This window comes from Copadichromis virginalis, linkage group LG5 (genome assembly GCF_057382275.1).
Source record: "Copadichromis virginalis isolate Kocher_CV1m ecotype Utaka linkage group LG5, C_Virginalis_male_GT1.1, whole genome shotgun sequence".
Classification (NCBI taxonomy): domain Eukaryota; kingdom Metazoa; phylum Chordata; class Actinopteri; order Cichliformes; family Cichlidae; genus Copadichromis; species Copadichromis virginalis.
Genome location: NC_140622.1, coordinates 1,147,088 through 1,166,803, shown reverse-complemented (window position 1 = coordinate 1,166,803; position 19,716 = coordinate 1,147,088). Strand labels below are relative to the sequence as shown.

The following is a 19,716-nucleotide window of genomic DNA, read 5'->3' as shown; positions in this document are numbered from 1 at the left end:
CAGATCATCATCCATTGAACGTAAAACGTACAGCTTATTGCACCAGCAGCATCTGCTCTTATATAACTATCATTAGCTTACAGCTTTAAGTGTGTAAGGTCTGTGCTAACTAAAAATAAAGACAAGATGATAGTTTATTAAATTTTAATGAAATTTGCAGATTGTTTCGGTGAAGTTTAATAAACTCCTTGCTATCTAAAATATAACAGGACACCGGAGTAAATTCTCGAGCATCTCACACTTCTGATAATCAGCTGTCTGCTTGACGTTTATTCAGTGTAAAAACTTTAATCTCAGCCAAACCGATTTACTCAGGAACAAATAAAATACTGAAAAACAATAACAAACAGTAACATTTTTAAGTTATCTAAGTGACTTATATATCATGTTTAACCTGAGTAGCGAAAGACGGCGGGGGGTTTGAAAACGATTTGCCGGAAGTCCGGTGTTCTCACGGCTCTAGTGACCTAGCCCCCGGCTAGCTATCGAGCTAGTGGGTAACAGACGTCTGCGAAAACGTCGGAGCGCTTTTGAAAATATGTGGTGTCTTGATAAACTGAGCAGATATTTGAGGTTTACACAGCTACATTCTTGCCTGAAAATATGTTAAATGTTTATTTTGTGACCCAGAAAGAATAATAAGAGTAACATTAAAACTAACTAGCTGCCGCCATTGTTGGAAACTGAGCTGGGCTGCGCTATGAATTCTGGGACAGAGCTACTTCTTCTTCTTCTTCGGGGTTTAACGGCAGCTGGCATCCTTGTACATGCAGTGCTGCCATCTTCTGTTTCAGTCCGTTATTACACTCGTAAATCCTGCTACTTATTCCTGTGTCTTTTGTGATCTTTCAAAGCTTCAAACGACACGTCGACTATTAAATTAGTTGTCCACGATTTTAATAGTTGACGTAATCTATTACACACACACACACACACTCAGGTTGTCTTTGTTAGGCCTTAATTGTACTTTGCAGGGGCGTAAACAACAAAGCAGAGTGCAACAGCAGTCTGCATGTCTTTTAGCAAAGAAGAATAACAAGCATAAAATCATTTTAGGTTATTTCCCCACCATCCATCCATCCATCCATCCATCCATTCGCTTCCGCTTATCCTTTTCAGGGTCGCGGGGGGCGCTGGAGCCTATCCCAGCTGTCATAGGGCGAGAGGCGGCGTACACCCTGGACAGGTCGCCAGTCTGTCGCAGGGCTAACACATAGGGACAGACAACCATTCACACTGACATTCACTCGCACATTCACACCTAGTGACAATTTAGATTAATCAATTAACCTATCCCCACAAGGTTATTTCCCCACCATTGTCACAAAATACCATCAGAGCATTCTGTGCAAAGGATAAACTTTAATTATTTGGAGACAAAACATGTTACGGAGCCTTCCATTCGTCCAGACCAGCTTGGCACAGAGAAGGGCAGTCTGAACTTCAAGCCTATCCAAGCTACTATAGGGCGAAACACTATGGACAGAGTGCCAGCAGCAGAGACAAACAACCGTTCACACTCATATTTACACCTATGGACAATTTAGACTCACCAGTTAACCTAACTCCACTAAGTGAATGTCTCTGGACTGTGGGAGGAAGCCACACAGACGCAGGGACAATCTGTCTGATATTACGATCAGTTTGAAGATCTGAAATGTGTGACGAATATGAGATGAGAAATGAAGGAATCAGAAAAGGTGCAGGTACTTTCTCAGAGTGCTGTATTATTGAATCAGTGATTGATCTCTCTTCTCTTCCAGAGAAAATGATCAGCAGTGAGGCACTGGAAGGCGTTCCGCTCCTCGTGCTGGCTAATAAGCAAGATGTACCGGTACCTGGACTTTTTATTCACACCAAGCATTCATTCATTACACATGCACTGGTATTCAATACCTACTGCACAATCCACTTCGTATTGTCTCTGTCCTATCTTTGTGTATTGGACATAGATATAGTTAGTAATAGAACCTTCTTATCTCTTAATTTTACCCAAATTTAGCGAGTTATTATTTATTTGTAATTTCTAGTTTTATATCTCTTGGAGATGTATTTTTTATATTCTCATAAATACACCATTGAGGTGGTTGGGGTGAAACAGCATTTCGGGACGCTGTACACTGTGTGTGTGTTGACAATAATGACCTAGAATCTTGAACTTGGTCACTGCCTTCAGTCTTGTGTATGTTCTTTTTCTCAGAACTGTTTGTCGGTGCCCGACATTAAAACAACCTTCAGTGACTGTGCTCCAAAGATTGGCAAGAGAGACTGTTTAGTCCAGCCTTGCACTGCTCTCACAGGGTAAGACTACAACAGTTTTAAATGATGACTTTGTTTGCAACAGCTTGCTCTCACACATGATGCAATGTAGCATTGTGTTTTTATTTGATTCAATTACAGTGAATGCAAATTTGCATCAATTTAAGTTTATTATCACATCTGTTAATAGACAAGGACTGTCTTCAACAATTCAAATAATAACATTGCATCAAACGTTTTCTCACATTTAATTACAGTCCCTTCACTTAAAATGCAAAAACAACCACAAAGTGGTGATTTCCAAATATTAAAATCCTAAATTTAATTGGAAATAGTCAAAAGACCTTTTTGTAATGTTTTCATTTCATTTTCAAAGTGTGCCAGAGGTTTTTAATGGTTGACAGGTTTGCACTTCCAGCAGCATTAATGGGGTCAAAGTTCCTCGTGCCACGATCAATAGAAAACTGCACCATCACAGATTCTTCTGAACTGTAAGATGGATGGTCATCCTTTTTTAACAAGGGTGGATGTTTCAGAATGTGATTGCACAGCCCTCCTTTTCCTCAACCCAACTTAAATGAGCTTGAGCCTCAGAGAAGACATTAGCATTTGTTTTTGTTTGTCTAAAGTCACATTAGTGGATGCAGTGGATTTCACAAGTAATTCTCAGCAGATGCAGTGATTTCCACTCTGTCTGTTTTTAAAGTAACATCCCAGCTGTTGAGCTTTCAGCCTTGTCCTTTCTGTGAAGAAATATTTTGCACCGTTTTGAGTTCAGTCCTCGTTGTTTACTGTTGTCTGCTTGCAGACTGGTGAACTGGCCCATCTTCATTTTTCAAAGACTCACCTTTTTCTAGCCAGATCATTGCTAAGTAGCTGCTGTTGGTCCGGGCAGCAGCTACAGCAGTATTAAATTCAAAATGAGCGTATATTAGGAAATGCCTTAGTTTTAACGTTTCATGTGTTTTTGTATTGCTTTCAATGAAATGTTAGTCTTAAATAATTTCACACTCTGTAGATGTTAAAAGAAATATGAAACAATCTGCTTGTTCCGTACAGGGACGGCGTGAATGAAGGCATTGAGTGGATGGTGAAGTGTGTGGTCAGAAACATTCACCGGCCACCGAGACAGAAGGACATCACATAAGATGTTTGTCATCTTTCCACTGTGATTTTGGACGAGTTTCTCCTTGAGGACATTCCATATGTTAAGCCCTGGAGCTGATAACTCTCACCTTGTGTTTCCTGTGACTCTTTGGATTTCTGCTTTTTGGACTTCATCATAATGTTTTTATCAACAAACATAGATTCAGATGTACTGTGAGCAGACGTCTGCCTGTTTGTGCCTACACTTTTTGAAGGTGTGTCGTTTACTTTTGCTGGGATCAGTGCTGCAGCGTCTATATGGAGCACTTTGAGTGCACAGGAACACTGACGCATTAAATATACAAGCATTGATGGGCGCTATTTTTTCACACTATCAGATTCAATAAACAATGATCCATGTTTTTTTGATGAACTTAACGATACTGCAGTATTCCATCATTAGAACCTTTAACATATAAACAGTTTACATTTAGCTAGGTTGGTCTCTCTTTTTTGTCATTAGGCATAAGACAGGAATTATTAGTTATTGATCCGTGCTGTCCTTACACAATTTTCAGCATTTGGAAAGAGTCACTGTAAAGTTAGCATCCACTTCTGACATTAGGAATTTAGGAATTGGCTTTTTATGAACAATTCCTAATCCTCCGCTGGTGATGTGCCTGTATCACAGTTAAAAACAGAGCTGTACTATACTAGTATTGCCCAGTTGGTTCCCACAGGTAAACTTTGAAATATCATTAGCTGTAACCTTAGTCTTTCATCCTGTGGTTCAATTCCAGCTGTTTCAATTTCAGAGTTATTTGTTGCAACTAACTTGACCAATAGAGATAATAATGAGTCAAATAAGTGCACAAACCAATCCTACACAACCACAAATATGAATCTTTTGCAAACACTATTGCTCTTCCAGTACAAATGTGTATCGATGTAGTCAGTTTGATAAAGAGAATTACATGAATGATAAACTCTTCACAGTTACCACATCACAGCCCAGTTGTCAAATGACGGAAGAGTTTGGACAGACATTTCTTTGGGAATAATGTTCCTGCTGAAGACTTTCAAAGACTTCGAGAAGCTGACCACGCACTTCTCTGTGCTGTTTGTTCTTCTGGTCCCTGCTTTATGTGTTGATTTCATACCATAACTATCATTTATTTAAGTTAGACAAACATGTTCAAATTGTTCAGGTGCCACTTTAACTGTGATCATGGGATTTTTAAATCTTTGCATGCATTATTTTTTTTTATCACTATGCATTTAGATTCCCATGACTATTAAAAAGAAGAATTCTTGATGAATAAATGGGGACAAAGAACTTTTGATTTTTCCAGTCTGTAAATTTAAAATCCCAGTAATGTGAGCATAAAATTAATTTGGTCTAACTCTTGAAAGAAGAAAAAAATACTTTTCTAATAGTTTCTTATACATGGATGTGGTTTAGCTCTAGCACCAAAGGATCAAACATCAGTTTGCAGGAATACTGTAAATGATTTAATAAATCGATATGAAGTTTATAAAGTCAGGACACTGAAGTCTTACTAATCTCTGCCGAATCAATGTCAAAGCCGATATTTGTCATTCACTTTTTCTGCCAGTCGCTTATACTTTATGATAGATGATTCTACTAAATTTCTCATTTTAATAAAAAATTATGTGTCATTTGGGATAGTTTAACATTCAGCTTCCTATCAGTCCTCATACTGACCTTCACAGCTGTGAAGGTAAATTTGTTTGTCACTAGCTCAAGAACCACAGCTATTCCTGTCATAATTGTTGATTCTCATTGCTGATGATCGCAAGGTTCAACACCATCAGAATCAATATCATCTATCTCAATATCACCTTTCTTTGCTTTTTGTTTTACAGGGTTTTTACATTACAGCTTAAAAAAATCAAAATACTTCTATCAACCTGATTCTTTTAGTCCTCACGCTGGACAGAGAAGACGCTGACTCAGTGTATTCAAAATATATTCAATCACTTTATTCAAAAAAACCCTCTGGAAAGGAGATGTGCACAGCGCGAAACCTCCTGCAAATCTAAAGCTTCACCGACAAGATATGCGATATAATCTACACCCACACTCCTGTCTGGCTTTCATGACCCGAAGGTCATCTCCTGTTGTTATCATCTAGCAGCAGAAACATGAGTTACAATCTCTGAAAGGTCTGCATTAAAGACCCTGTTTATCACAGTCTCATGTCGCCAAGCAGTCTAATAGAATAGAATAGAATTCAACTTCACTGTCATTGTGTTAATAGACCTGTTATTAAGGTGCACGGGCCATTGATGGGGCTGGGTGGTGGTATCCCTGCCCTGGTTCAAAGAATTGCCCTTATCTAGGGTTTTAGTGCACTCCAGCATCACTGGGCCGTTCGCAACGTTTCGGCATGTTTTTGCCTTCTTCAGGCCGACCCAGTGTGTCTTGTCTTTGTCTTTCTGTTTACCTCCCTTGGCTTTCTATACTTGTGTTAGCTCCACCCATTTGTGTTTTCATTTGAAAAATTCTTTCTTAGTTTTTGTGAAACATTCTATTTTTCTTACTGTTTTTCTCTTTGTTTTTCACTTGTTTTCTCTTTGTTTTCTTTCATCTCTTTGTTTGTCTTTGTCTTTTAATGGCACCCCCTGTCTTTTTTGACATCCCGTCCTTTCTGTGCTTGTCTTTCTATATATATGTGACTTCTTGTCTTTTTGTGTTAGGGACCCCACCCCATGGTTAAGGTTAGGAATAAAGTTATAGTTAGGGATAAGGTTAGGTTTAGGGCTGCAACACATGGCTGGAACGTCTATTATGGTGGGACGTCATTCCACTGGAATTCAGCCATAACCCGGCACGGACCATGAGAAAGCACGTCCGGCGATTTAGCTGAAAACATCAGAAGATCCGTTTTGTCGGCCATCCAAAGGTTCAGCAGTAATGCACTCTTAGCAGCTGCAGTCTCCACTTCACAATCGCTGCAGCACATGTCCAGCAAAATCGCTGGACATGCTCGTAGGCAAGAAGTGAAGCAGAACATGGCGGGGAGAAGTGAGGAGAACAGACACAATTTTGCACCGGAGGTTTTCGGGAAGCTTTTATTTTGGTATTTCCATTGATCCGTGCAATAAATTTGCATATTAGCCTAAACATTTAGATTTAACATTTAGCATTTAGATTTAACATTTAGATTTAGATTTAACATTTAACATTTAGATTTAAATATAATATTTAGATTTAACATTTAATATTTAGATTTAATATTTAACATTTAGCATTTAGATTTAACATTTAGATTTAATATTTAACATTTAGATTTAAATATAACATTTAGATTTAACATTTAGCATTTAGATTTAACATTTAACATTTAGATTTAACATTTAGATTTAAATATAATATTTAGATTTAAATATAATATTTAGATTTAATATTTAACATTTAGATTTAATATTTAACATTTGATGAAAAGTTACAAATATTTTACTAAATGTTGTAAAAAATTACTCGAAAAAACATGTTTTTGTAAGGTTTTGAGCTAAATGTGGAACAATGTTGTCATTAATTTCAGCATGTTTCACTTTACAAACGGCGCCCCATAGAGAGCTGGACACTTTTATCTGCACTAACAAGAAGAGGGGCCACGTCCTTCAGAACCACACACACACTCCCTACACACTAACATCCCTCTGCCTATGAATAGATGTATTCACTGTTGTATTACTTTTGTATATAAATAAAGACAAGTGCAAGAACAGAGCGCACATCACAGGGCCCCACTCTGGTGGGAGCGTTCTGTGATCATGCCCTTGCAAGTAAAAGCTGCAGCGTCTGTGTGTTTCTACCTTTAGATTCTCAGCTGAAGAAGTGTCTTTAGAATAAATCTCTTGACACAATTAAATCTCAATCACAAAATGTGGATCACTCTTCATTGCACAAGCATGTGTGTGTGTGTGTGTGTGTGTGTGTGTGTGTGTGTGTGTGTGGATCACTTCTCAGTGAATTGAATCAGCATTTCGACTTGTGCGTGTGTGTGTGTCATTTCTCACTCAATCAACGAGTGCAGATGTGTTCATATGTGTGTTTCTCTTCATTCTGAGTCGGTGTGTGTAGATGTGTGTGTTGGTTTACTTAACAGTAAATTACCATGGTAACATATAGCATGAATTTAACCTGCTCTGGCTTCAATTAGGGAATTATAAATGGGTAGTGTTGGCAACTTGTGACGCACCAGAAAAGAGCTGCTATGTTAGTAAATTGTAGCCTAAATGGAAGCAGGGAGACAAAACAGCAAACATGTCAGTGGTGTGAGTTCACAGATAGACCATTATCAAAACTCTAAGATTAGGACACAGCAGAACCTGACTGATGAAAACTGAGTGTTTCTTTGAGTTTGTCATGATGTGCTGTGTGACATGCAGGAAGGACCCAAATGAAGGGCTCACAGATGGAAACTTAAAGCGTAGCTTCATTCGCTAGAAATACTTTCATAGGAAATTAACAGAAAAACTAGAAACTTAGCTAAACTCAAGAAACGAAGGAAAAACAAAAGCAGGAGCACAGAAGCACGGACTAGATACAGGACACAGTGACAAGAGTTACTAGAGAAATGACTGGAACAAGAAAAAACATGAAGACAGAACTAAAGCTACACTTGACTTGAGAGGCTCAGGAACCAAAACCTAAGAACAAGAAATCACAAACCAAGAAGAAAAAATACTAAACACAGACTAAAACACTAGTAGTCAAAAAGCCATGATAACATCTAAAACAAACACCAACCCAGGACTGTGACAGAGTAATGTTCAGCCATCTTAGCCATCCTCCCCTGGCACTGCCCCCTGCACCCACAGCACCCCACAGGGTTGTGGGGCGAGCAGCCTAAGCAGAGAAGTCCGGACTTCCCTCTCCCTGACCACCTCCTCCAGCATTTCCAGGTTAACACCAAGGCGTTCCCGGGCCAGCCGAGACATATAATCACTCCAGCAAATCCTGCTTCCTCCCTGGGGCCTCCTCATGCCCCTAAACCCTCTGGACACCCAGGAGGCATCATAGTCAGATACCCAAAGCACCGTAAAAGGGGTCAATCAGCATTCTCCAGAGGTTGGCTGGCCTCTGCCTTAGATATAAGGGGAGGAGCAGGTGGTCAGAGTAGAGCAGCTACTCCTCTGCATGGAAAGGAGCCATTTATTGCCTCAGTTTCAGCTTCAGTGGTGTTAATTGTCTGAGAGTAAGGCTTAAATCTAAAAATATATTTAGAAAACACATCAAATATAGCATGCTCAATCGTAGCTAAGTCCATGTGCAAAACATATTTAAAGTCACCAAGTACAGTGCAGGTGTCGTGTGTGTCTCCTCTGCAGGGAGAGTTCAGGTCCAGGATCAAACAGGGACATCAGGAACAGAAGCAGCTCCATTGATCCGACTCCTCTGATGGCTGATCGATCAGTTCATAGATCCTCTGAACTGTGACAGAGGTCTCACTCTGGAGGAAGCTCTCAGCACTTTCCAGCAGCTCCTCCATCATGGAGGACGTTCCCTCACTGTAACAGGTGGAGGAGAGCGGAGAGGAAGCACAGGTGGATCCTCTGAGGAAGAGGAGCGTTCCTACAAACCACGTGATCACATGAGCAGAGGGGCGTGGCCTTCAGTGGTAGTAATAAAGGAACAGTCCACATGTTCCACTTTGAAGGCTCCAACAAAGCAGACCTGTGATCACTTTGACTCAGTATGATGGATTCTTTGGATTTGTCTTTGTTTCTCTGGCTTTTCTTGTGTGTCTGTAGCTGTGTCCCAAAACGTCGGCCGCATCCTTCGGAGGACCCGGCCTTCCTGGCCTACGTGGGCCGGGTCCTGCAAAGACCGAGAAGGCCAGAAGTGCGAGGCTGTGAAATGGGATGGTCCAGCCTTCAGATCTGTGTCACCGCTGTGTGGGTGGAGTTTAATAAACTCGCCGTCTGCTCCTTGCTATCTAAAATATTACAGGACACTGGAGTAAACTCTCGACCGTCTCACACTTCTGTTTAATCAATTTTCTGTTTGACGTTTATTCAGCTGTGTGAAAACCCCGGAGGAACCCACCCGATGGATTAATAAAGTTGCATTTAATCTAATAATCTAATAACTTTGATCTCAGCCAAACCGATTTACTCCAGAACAAATAAAACACAGAAAAAAGGCAAACAATTACATTTTTAAGTTATCCGAGTGACTTATGGTAAATGGCCTGTACAGCGCTTTACTTGGTCCTAAGGACCCCAAAGCGCTTCACACATCCAGTCATCCACCCCATCCACACACACATCCACACACTGGTGATGGCAGCTACAGTGTAGCCACAGCCGCCCTGGGGCGCACTGACAGAGGCTGCCGGACACTGGCGCCACCCTCTGACTTATATATCATGTTTAACCTGAGTAGCCAAAGAGCGGGGTCTGAAAACGATGAAGCCGGGAGTCCGCTGCTCTCACCGGCTGTGTGACCATTGAACCCCCCGGCTTGCTATCGAGTGGGTGGATCCTCATTGCTGTGCACACAGGCCTGTGGCTTATAACCAACTCCAAGTTCAGACTCAGAGGCTGCTGAAGCTGTTTTCTGGAACAGAGACGTGTTGGATATAAAACCAACTCTTCTTTATGTGTCAGCACTGAGGAAAGGAGCAGCTTCGTTTCTAAGTGTATGAAGGACTGTAGCAGTGTGTGTGTGAGCTTTATTTCACAGACAGAACCATGTCAAAAACACAACTTCAGGTAAAAACAATACAAAATCAAAGAGTCTGATCAGAAGGATTAAACAGAGGAGTGTGGGACTGTTTTTAACAGACAGCAGGTTAAGCCAGGCTGGAGGAGTAAACTGAGCCTTGGTGTGAGCAGCAGTGTGTTTGACAGGAAGCTGAGATAAACAGTCTGGAGCCCATTTAGTGCTTCATATGAAAGTGTGAGGATTTGAAAGCAAATCTAAAATCAAGCAGGAGTCAGTGTGAGAATGATTTGTGCTTTTCCTCAGTCAGATGCTGGGAGTTTCAGTTCATCCATGTTCAGCGTGCTGTGGTTTGTGTAACAGGAGAATATGACAGTATAAATCAAGTCTTCATGTCACTGAAAGCCTCCACAGTCTGCTATGGAGGTGCATCAGTTTGGATTTACAAGAATAACATTTCTTAAACCTGCCACAAGATGGCGCTCCAACAGAAGGGATGTCCACAGTGTAACACAGACACACACATACTAGGGATGGGTATCGAAAACCGGTTCTTGTTGAGAACCGGTTCCCACTGTTTCAATTCCTTGGAATCGTTTGCCACTTTTAAAAACGATTCCCTTATCGATTCCAGTCGCCCCGAATGACATCATCACGTTGAGTAGCGTCTTTTACCCAGTAGGAAACACGGCGCCTGAGCGGCACAGACGCTCAAAAGTTTGGTTACACTTTATGAGAAAGGATGACAACAGGGCAACGTGCAATACTTGCAAAGTAGAGATTTCATCAAAGGGAGGAAACACTACGAATATGCAAAAGCATTTGCTCACAAAACACGCGATTGCTTTCAACGAATGTCGTGTTTTTGATCCGCTCCGGACTAGCGAAGCTCAACCCAGCAGCAGCGGTAGCGTTTCCACGTCCTCTCCCGTTAATACTGCAGGTAACTAATCAATTAGCATTGCATATTATGTTAGCGCGATTTACCTTATTACAAAACCTGCTATTACTGTGCGTTGCATTTAGATAACCATGATGAGAGAGACAGAGTCTGGCTGGCTCAGATGCTGGCAGTTCTCGCTGCAGTCTACCGGTAGCGTCTCCTTTCAGGCCAGGATAGACGAATGTCACCCAGCAGTGTCTAAGTTTGTGGTCAAAGCCTTGCACCCATTTGCCACAGCAGATGCCCCCGATTTCACTTTGGTAAGTGAATGTGTTTAATTGTAGGCAGGACATTACTGGATATTCTTGTGTAATTGCTACAGAATAATTTATGTTAAACTTTGTTATTGCTACAGGAGAATATTTATTTTATTATTTTACATATACATTTTTTTTCCTGGGGACCCTGTGACACCCCATTGAAGAGCCGTAGGCTGTGGATCTCTTAAGATCTCACTGTTGGGTTTGTAAGGCCATGTTACTCTTCTCTTTGAACAAGAGATATAAAACACAGTTCTAAGCTAATCGACTTTAGTGTTCTCCTTTTTAAAAAAAAAGAATCGATAAGAGAATTGATAAAGAATCGAATCGTTAAACAGAATCGAAAATGGAATCGGAATCGTTAAAATCTTATCAATACCCATCCCTAACACATACTGTGTGAATGTGTGAGTGAATGGGCTTTCAACACAAGGCTTCTGCTGCTACCTTTAATTACATAATTAGCTAACAAGAACAAACTGTTAATTACCACCAAAGAACGGCTCCAGATTTTAGCTGCTGACCATTTTGTGAAACGTTGATTACATCAGCTTATTGTTGATTTTTCAACCTTAATATCAGCTGCTTTAAAGGAGCCTCGTTCTCTCGCAGTGATAGTTTTCTTCACTAGATGCAGTGCAGGCACAGTCTGTGTTTCTAAACTACACACTAATATTCACTGTTGTGCAGCTAAATCCTCCCTCTGGATGGGAAGAATCCCTGTCAGGCTTCAAACACCTGGCTTGGTGTTCTGGAGCTAATGTGTCACCTGTGAGGACTCTGAGATGAACACACAGCAGACACTTAATAATAATAATAATGGACTGGATTTATACAGCACTTCTCAAGGCACCCAAAGCGCTTTACAATGCCACTATTCATTCACTCTCGCATTCACACACTGGTGAAGGCAGCTACGGTTGTAGCCACAGCTGCCCTGGGGCAGACTGACAGAAGCGAGGCTGCCATATCGCGCCATCGGCCCCTCTGGCCAACACCAGTAGGGTAAAGTGTCTTGCCCAAGGACACAACGACCAGGACAGAGAGCCCGGGGATCGAACCGGCGACCTTCCGGTTACAGATACGCTGCTGTGATGCAGCACAGCGCCACCCTGTGGTCATCACTGCACTGGTGACACTACAAACAACAAGTATACAGGATGGACGGTGGCCCTGAGAGCTCACACACACTGCTGCTTCTAAAACACCATGAAACAGGAAAATGCTGTGAAAGCACAAAATAATCACAGTTCAAAGAGACAATAGTGACAGAAACAGAGGCTTCACTGGTGCTGAGGGAGAAATCCCAGAGAAGCTTCCTTCCTGCCAGTATACGAGCCCACCAACAGAGACAGGACCAGTTCATCCTCCATCACTTACTGTGGCTCACGTTGCTCTTCTGTTGCTTTGCATCACAGACGTGTCTTTACTGGCTTCTTGTTCTAATTGCACTTAGAAACATGTTGTCTTTAACCTGTCACAGCTGCCCAGATGTTGCTGCTGAGAACATGTGGAGCTGATTCATGTAGTCATGTGTCTGTGAACAGCCAATCACAGGAAGACTTTCAGAAGCAACAGAAACTCAGAGGAACAGCTGAGATGTGCTGAGTGACACAAGAACTGACAACAAATGTTAAAGTTCAAATGGTGGTTTTGTTTGCAGGGACTGTGAGTGGATGGAGATCCTGGTCCTCCTCAGCTGTGAGTTCTTCCTCTGTCATGAGAACCTCAGGGGGAGAACATGTGCTCACTCTCAGCTGCTTTAACAGGAAAGAAGCTCTTTTAGATCAAAGCTGAGAAACTGTTTGTAACAGCGAACTCTGTCACCTTTCTCTCCTCAGTCTGCTGCTGGACAGGCCCATGAAGCTCTGCTGTAAAGGCTTCCATGTCCCAGGCTTCACCTTTACCTGCTGACCAACGGGAGGCGTGGCCAAAACAGCGATGGGGAGTGGAGCAGCAGGTAGCAGAGGTGAGTCTCTTGTATGCAGCCTGTTATCTGTGGGACCAGGGAGGACGTGACAGCAGATGTTGCTGATTCAACATCTGTGTGACAGCTGGAGCAGCACAGTCTGCAGGAAACATCTGTATATGTAGGAGACACCAAGGTTTACATGGTGGAAGCAGACGACTGACTCAAGCAGCCTCACATCACAGGCTGCTGGCTACAAGCACATGACCACAGTGACTGGTTTCACTGGTGTCTGTCCCAGTCTGTGGCAGAGACACAGGAAGTCACAGACAGCCTGCACACAGCGTTTCCTCTGGAGTGTGTTTCACACCCTGTTTGTGTTTCTCACTAACATGTTGTAGTTCTTCCTGCACACAGCAGCACTTTGATCATTTCTCCTGCTTTTCTTCCTTTTCTAGCTTTTATACACTGACAGTAACACAAAACTCCAAAGTCATCATTTGAGGATCTTATTAAGAGTTTCTGTGAGTTTAGTGAAGTCAGCCTCTCAACAATAAGTGTGTGTGTGTTGATTATCTAATGTTCAGAGAGGACTGCACTGATGTAGCATCCAGGTGAGCAGCTTATGAGCCAACAGGGGAAATTTAGCTGTATTATTGTTGTTTAAATGTAATAATTTATGATTTCATGTTCCAATATTTCACTTTTCCCAACGTTTGTTATCATTTGGTCTGAAAACCATGACAAACAGCAGTGTTACTGTTGTTAGCATTAGCTGCTATAGAGCACTCAGTCATTGTATTGGTGTTAGTGACATGAACATATCTGAGCTAACTGTGTGTTCCAGATGTGCAGCAAACCCAACTGTCCCTGTGTTTTCCTGCTGTAGACATTATCCCCATGATGCTGACATCCTCTGGTGGGACGAGCTCACACGTTTATGGATTCAGATGCTAACTGGACCAGACTGGTGTCAACCTTTGTGCTATAGAAGCAAATCAAAGAAGAGCTAGTTGAACCTGAGCTGTCTGTAGTGGTGACACCAACACCATGGCAGCCTGCACATGCTGACCCAGGGTCAGTGTTGAACCTATAAGCTGTGTCCTCACAGTTCAATATGTCCTCACTGCACAGGTCAATGACATCAGAGCTGTAATGTTGTTCCCGTCTCACTAAAACTTCTGGCATAAGGTGACTTTTCTGGGTGATTCCTACTCCAGGGTCACCAGTTTGAATCCCTGTGTTACTGCTGGGAACATGCTGCTAAAGTGCCCTTGAGCAAGGCCACGTCCAGCTTATGAAGCCAACCCTGGGCTCTGCTTGCTGGCAGTGACAGAGTAGATGAAACAGCTCAGTGGATGCTAACTCACAGCTAACAGCGCTCTGTCATGGATAAGTGAAATAAAGCTGACTGACCCACAGCTGCACACAAACACCTCCAACACCTACAGGTCAGCAGGTCCACTGCTGTCTCTGATGGGCCCAAACTTTGCTTGTTCAGCGTTTGCTGCTGCTGACTTTGAAAATCACACCAAACATGGAATCAAATATATCGACTCAGCTTAGACTACAGAGAAGCTCGGCACTGCTCACAAAACCCAAACACAAAAGGCTTTTTAAAGACAACAATCACTTTGACAGACACACAAACACGACTGAGTACAGAGCAGCTGCTGGTTTGAAGCCACAGAAATGTTCAAATGTTCAAACACACTGCAGCGTTGCAGCCGTGATGCATTTGTGCTGCTAAGGCCACACACATCAGCTGCCTTACATTTTAGTACCAGTTCATCTCTGACCATGGCAGCACAGTCTTTCCAGTACAGTGATGTTGGTGGGGACATTGGGGACTGATTGTTCATTGGCTGTAAGCCGGTCACATGGACGTTTAACTGGTGCTTTGATTGCTCTGTAGTCTGTTGTGCCTGTGAGCTGCTCCTAAAATGAGACAGATTATAATTGTCACCATTCTGTTAATGACTCTTATTATGTGCGCTCTCCTCCACTGTCACACTAAACACATTAAACCTTTATTTTTGTGTAAAGTCAGGATTTATTGGCTCTTCTTAAAAGCGTCATGAAGTGCAAAACTCAGCAAACATTATACAAAAGTAGATTTAGAAGCTGAACAGAAAACATTTAAAGTGACAGTCAGCACAAATCCAGCTGACATCTCCATCCAACCCAAGTCTTCATTTAAAGTCATTATAACTGTGACACACGTTTGTTACAGTATTAATCCTGCCTGATGCTGCAGGGCCAACATCATGAAACAGGCTCAGCATTTATTTCCATTATGAAACTTTATCATTAAAAACAAACCATTGTTCTGCAGTCGTCCCAGGACTGTCGGTCAAACGTTCTCTCCACATGTTTAAGGCTGAGCTCACTTTATCGTCTGCCTGAAGGAGGAAAGCAGATGTTACTAAACATCACAATAAAACATACGAAATGGGTGCACATGAGGAAAGTCTGCACTGTTAAAGCCATGCAAACATCTTCACACATGAAGCAGCAACACCTCTCAGTTTAGCAGCAGCTGGTAAAAGCCACAGTGATCCTGGAGCCTCCCTGAAGGACTCGTTCATCAGTAACTGTCAGGAGGACGATTAAACCTTCTGCACACGTCCTGTAGTTACACACTCGGGAAGAAAGACGACGTCCTCGCTCTGCAACATGATTTGTGTTTCATCCAGGACACTCAAACACAGATTAGTCTCCAAATATTAGACACACTGGTTCTTCATGCGTTTCTACCTGAGCACGCAGAGTCATTTCTACAACAGGCCTCCTTCACCTGCTGGTGCCTCTGTTTCTGTGTTTGGCTGTTTCCATCAGTGCCTGATGTTTGTGATCTTTGATCTGTTCTGAAGTCTCTCTTTGTAACACAAATGTTGTTTGGCTTCTTTTGCAAACAAGGCAAAAGAACTTTAATGGATTCATTTGCTGATCTTACTTTTCTGATGCAAAGCCGTCCTTTCAACGCTTTAGAAAGAAAACCAAACAATGTTTTTAAAACTTTCCCAAAATGTAAAAGCTATTAAAACCATAAACTTCTGCTCCTTGATCATGTGATTCTTCTTCTAGACTGTCTGTAATTGTTATTGCTGATTGTCAATAAAGTTGTTTTTTATAAGTTATGTTGTAAAGGAAGCTTGTGGCGAGGGAGGAGGGGCGACTAAAAGCAGGTTCATATAGTGGGAAAGTCCTCAGGTCATGTGAGGATATTTACTGATGCGTCAACACTGTCAGATAAAAGAACGGCTGCTGCATTTGTTCTCCCAGAAATAAGTTTGGTGATGAGTAAAAGAATTACAGATGATGTGGCAGTTTATACTGGGAGCTGGTAGTGATGTTACTGGCTTGAACTGGGTGGAGGACGCACTAATATGGAGGTATGTGGTTTGCTGGGACTCTAGCAGCGTGCTAGTGAGTACAGGTGATGTGTCTTCAGACTCTAGGCAACATATTGTTTTTGATATACTTCATTTACTGTATAGAATCAAACACAGAGGGATAGAAGTGGATTTCTTATGGCTTCCTGTGAATATTGGTGTTGATGCAATGAACAGGACGATACGTTTAAAAAGGTGCAGCAAGAAGAAGTCGTGCAGGTTTGACTATAAAATACAGTGAAAGTGAGGTGAAGAGTATAATGAAGGTAAAGATGAAGGACGAGTGGCAGGCACACTGGGACAGAGACGGGAAAGGCAGATATTATTATACAGAAAACAGTCGTGTAGAAGAAGCTGCAGCAGAGACCAGGATGGAATCTGGAGAGTCAGAGTTGGTCACACAGGCTTGAATAGCACACTTAAAAAGATAAACATGACACAGGAAGTGTGACTTCTGTGGACCAGAGGAGACGTTTGACGGATTGTTAGCGTAGTCAGGATGCTGGATGGAAACGCTGTGCCTGATAGGATGATTACAGGCTGGACTTTGTCTTCCTGTTACAGATGGATCCAGGCCCTGGATGACTGCTGGACACAAATGACCCACACTAGGCTGCCTTCATCCATCCTTTCCTCCTTCATTGAGACTCTGAGTCAGCATGTATGTAACAGGGTGGGTACCTACAACTACCTGGATGGTGGCAGTAACAGCAGCAGTAACAGCTACAGTATGTTCAACCCTGATTCTTTTGTCCCCAAACAGAGAAACCCGACTCATAGTGTGTTAAAATATTGATATTTCTTTTTATTCAATCATCTTCCAGAAGAGAGAGACCTCTGCACAGCTCAAACGCCAGCTGCAAGAGCTCTAACATTAGAATACATTAGAAAAGTATTGTAGACCTGCACCAGACTGGGAAGATAAGATAAGATAACCTTTATTAGTCCCACACGTGGGAAATTTGTTTTGTCACAGCAGGAAGTGGACAGTGCAAAAGTTATGATGCAAAAATTAGAATACAATAAGAATAAATACAGTACACAGCTGTACAGAATAGAATAAAAGTGAATCTACAATAGGCAAGCAGCTTGGTGTGAAAAAATCAACTGTGGGAGCAATCATCAGAAAATGGAAGACATACAAGACCACTGATAGTCTCCCTCCATCTGGGGCTCCACGCAAGATCTCATCCCGTGGGGTCAAAATGATCATGAGAACGGTGAGCAAAGATCCCAGAACCACACGGGGGGACCTGGTGAATGACCTGCAGAGAGCTGGGACCAAAGTAACAAAGGTCACCATCAGTAACACACTACAACGGCAGGGAATCAAATCCCGCAGTGCCAGACGTGTTCCGCTGCTGAAGCCAGTGCATGTCCAGGCCCGTCTGAAGTTTGCCAGAGAGCACATGGATGATACAGCAGAGGATTGGGAGAATGTCATGTGGTCAGATGAAACCAAAGTAGAACTTTTTGGTATAAACTCAACTCGTCGTGTTTGGAGGAAGAAGAATACTGAGTTGCATCCCAAGAACACCATACCTACTGTGAAGCATGGGGGTGGAAACATCATGCTATGGGGCTGTTTTTCTGCCAAGGGGACAGGACGACTGATCCGTGTTAAGGACAGAATGAATGGGGCCATGTATCGTGAGATTTTGAGCCAAAACCTCCTTCCATCAGTGAGAACTTTGAAGATGAAACGAGGCTGGGTCTTCCAACATGACAATGATCCAAAACACACCGCCCGGGCAACAAAGGAGTGGCTCCGTAAGAAGCATTTGAAAGTCCTGGAGTGGCCTAGCCAGTCTCCAGACCTCAACCCCATAGAAAATCTGTGGCGGGAGTTGAAAGTCCGTGTTGCTCGGCGACAGCCCCAAAACATCACTGCTCTCGAGAAGATCTGCATGGAGGAATGGGCCAAAATACCAGCTACTGTGTGTGCAAACCTGGTAAAGACCTATAGTAAACGTTTGACCTCTGTTATTGCCAACAAAGGTTATGTTACAAAGTATTGAGTTGTATTTTTGTTATTGACCGAATACTTATTTTCCACCCTGATTTACGAATAAATTCTTTACAAATCCTACCATGTGGATTCATGGATTTTTTTTCCACATTCTGTCTCTCACAGTTGAAGTGTACCTCTGGTGCAAATTACTGACCTCTGTCATCATTTTAAGTGGGGGAACTTGCACAATCGGTGGCTGACTAAATACTTTTTTGCCCCACTGTATTGTGTATATTGTGCTATTTCTTACTTAGTGTATTGTGTCTTTGTTCCTGTTTGTGCTGCAGCACTGTAACCTAAATAATTTCCCCTGGGGATCAAAAAAGTATTCTGATTGTGATTAAATGAAAGCAGTCAGAGCAGAGGACGGTGATGTAAGGAATGGGATTTTAATCAGCCAGTCTCCTTTAACTCTCAGCATCACAAAGTAATGTGGTAACATCTGGACTGATGTGTTTACTGTCAGCTAGTTTAAATGCTGTAGGTTGCAGTCGTTGCTCTAACACTATAACTGTAACAGGGCTCAGTGCTGGTTCTAACAGTCTGAGCTGCTTCAGGCTTTATTTGTGAGGAGCACAGCAGCTTACAAACACATGGCTGGGCCTGGACCCAAAGGAGTGTTTGTTAAAGCCTGCAGTGAATCCAGCAGCAGAATGATGGAAATGCAACACAGAAATGATGAAGAGGAGCAGCATTAAAGCCAAAGTCCAGTTCATACAGTTAGGTCCATAAATCAAATAAGGGAAAATAAAATGTTGGTTGGATGCACCTGTCGGCACCCTTAATGGTCGCTATGGTAACGCGTAAACATTTCTTTCAAAATAAGACACACGACTACAACACAGGAAAAGACCCAGGGAAACGAAGTTATCGATAAAAACCCTGAAAACCATTGTTGGATTTATATTTTATCATTGTCATTTTTATTGGGGAATATCTAACCATATATGCTTAGAGGTGTATAAGCAATTGTGTAATGATAGTAGTCTTTAAAGACTTTGTGTGACTCCAGAGTGTTCTGGCATTCACACCCACGTCCTGGGATCATGGGAGAGGTGCTACCTTCTCTTATTGTTTTGTGGTAGGATGTCTGTTTTAGTCTAAGTGCCTTTTGTTTAGATGAACTGCTGGACTTCCAGACCAGCAGCTTTAGGGA

General features: G+C 42.2%; 1 protein-coding gene across 1 annotated transcript in view; it reads left to right on the top strand.

Moving 5' to 3' along the window:
* arfrp1 (ADP-ribosylation factor related protein 1) overlaps window positions 1-4,681 on the top strand; it is a 15,839-nt gene extending 11,158 nt beyond the window's left edge. The window contains exons 5-7 of the mRNA XM_085455512.1: window positions 1,764-1,834; window positions 2,201-2,301; window positions 3,319-4,681. Coding sequence (XP_085311638.1) covers window positions 1,764-1,834; window positions 2,201-2,301; window positions 3,319-3,406 — 260 coding nt within the window. The 3' untranslated portion in view covers window positions 3,407-4,681. The remainder of the gene's footprint in view (window positions 1-1,763; window positions 1,835-2,200; window positions 2,302-3,318) is intronic.
* Window positions 4,682-19,716: the final 15,035 nt, after the last annotated feature.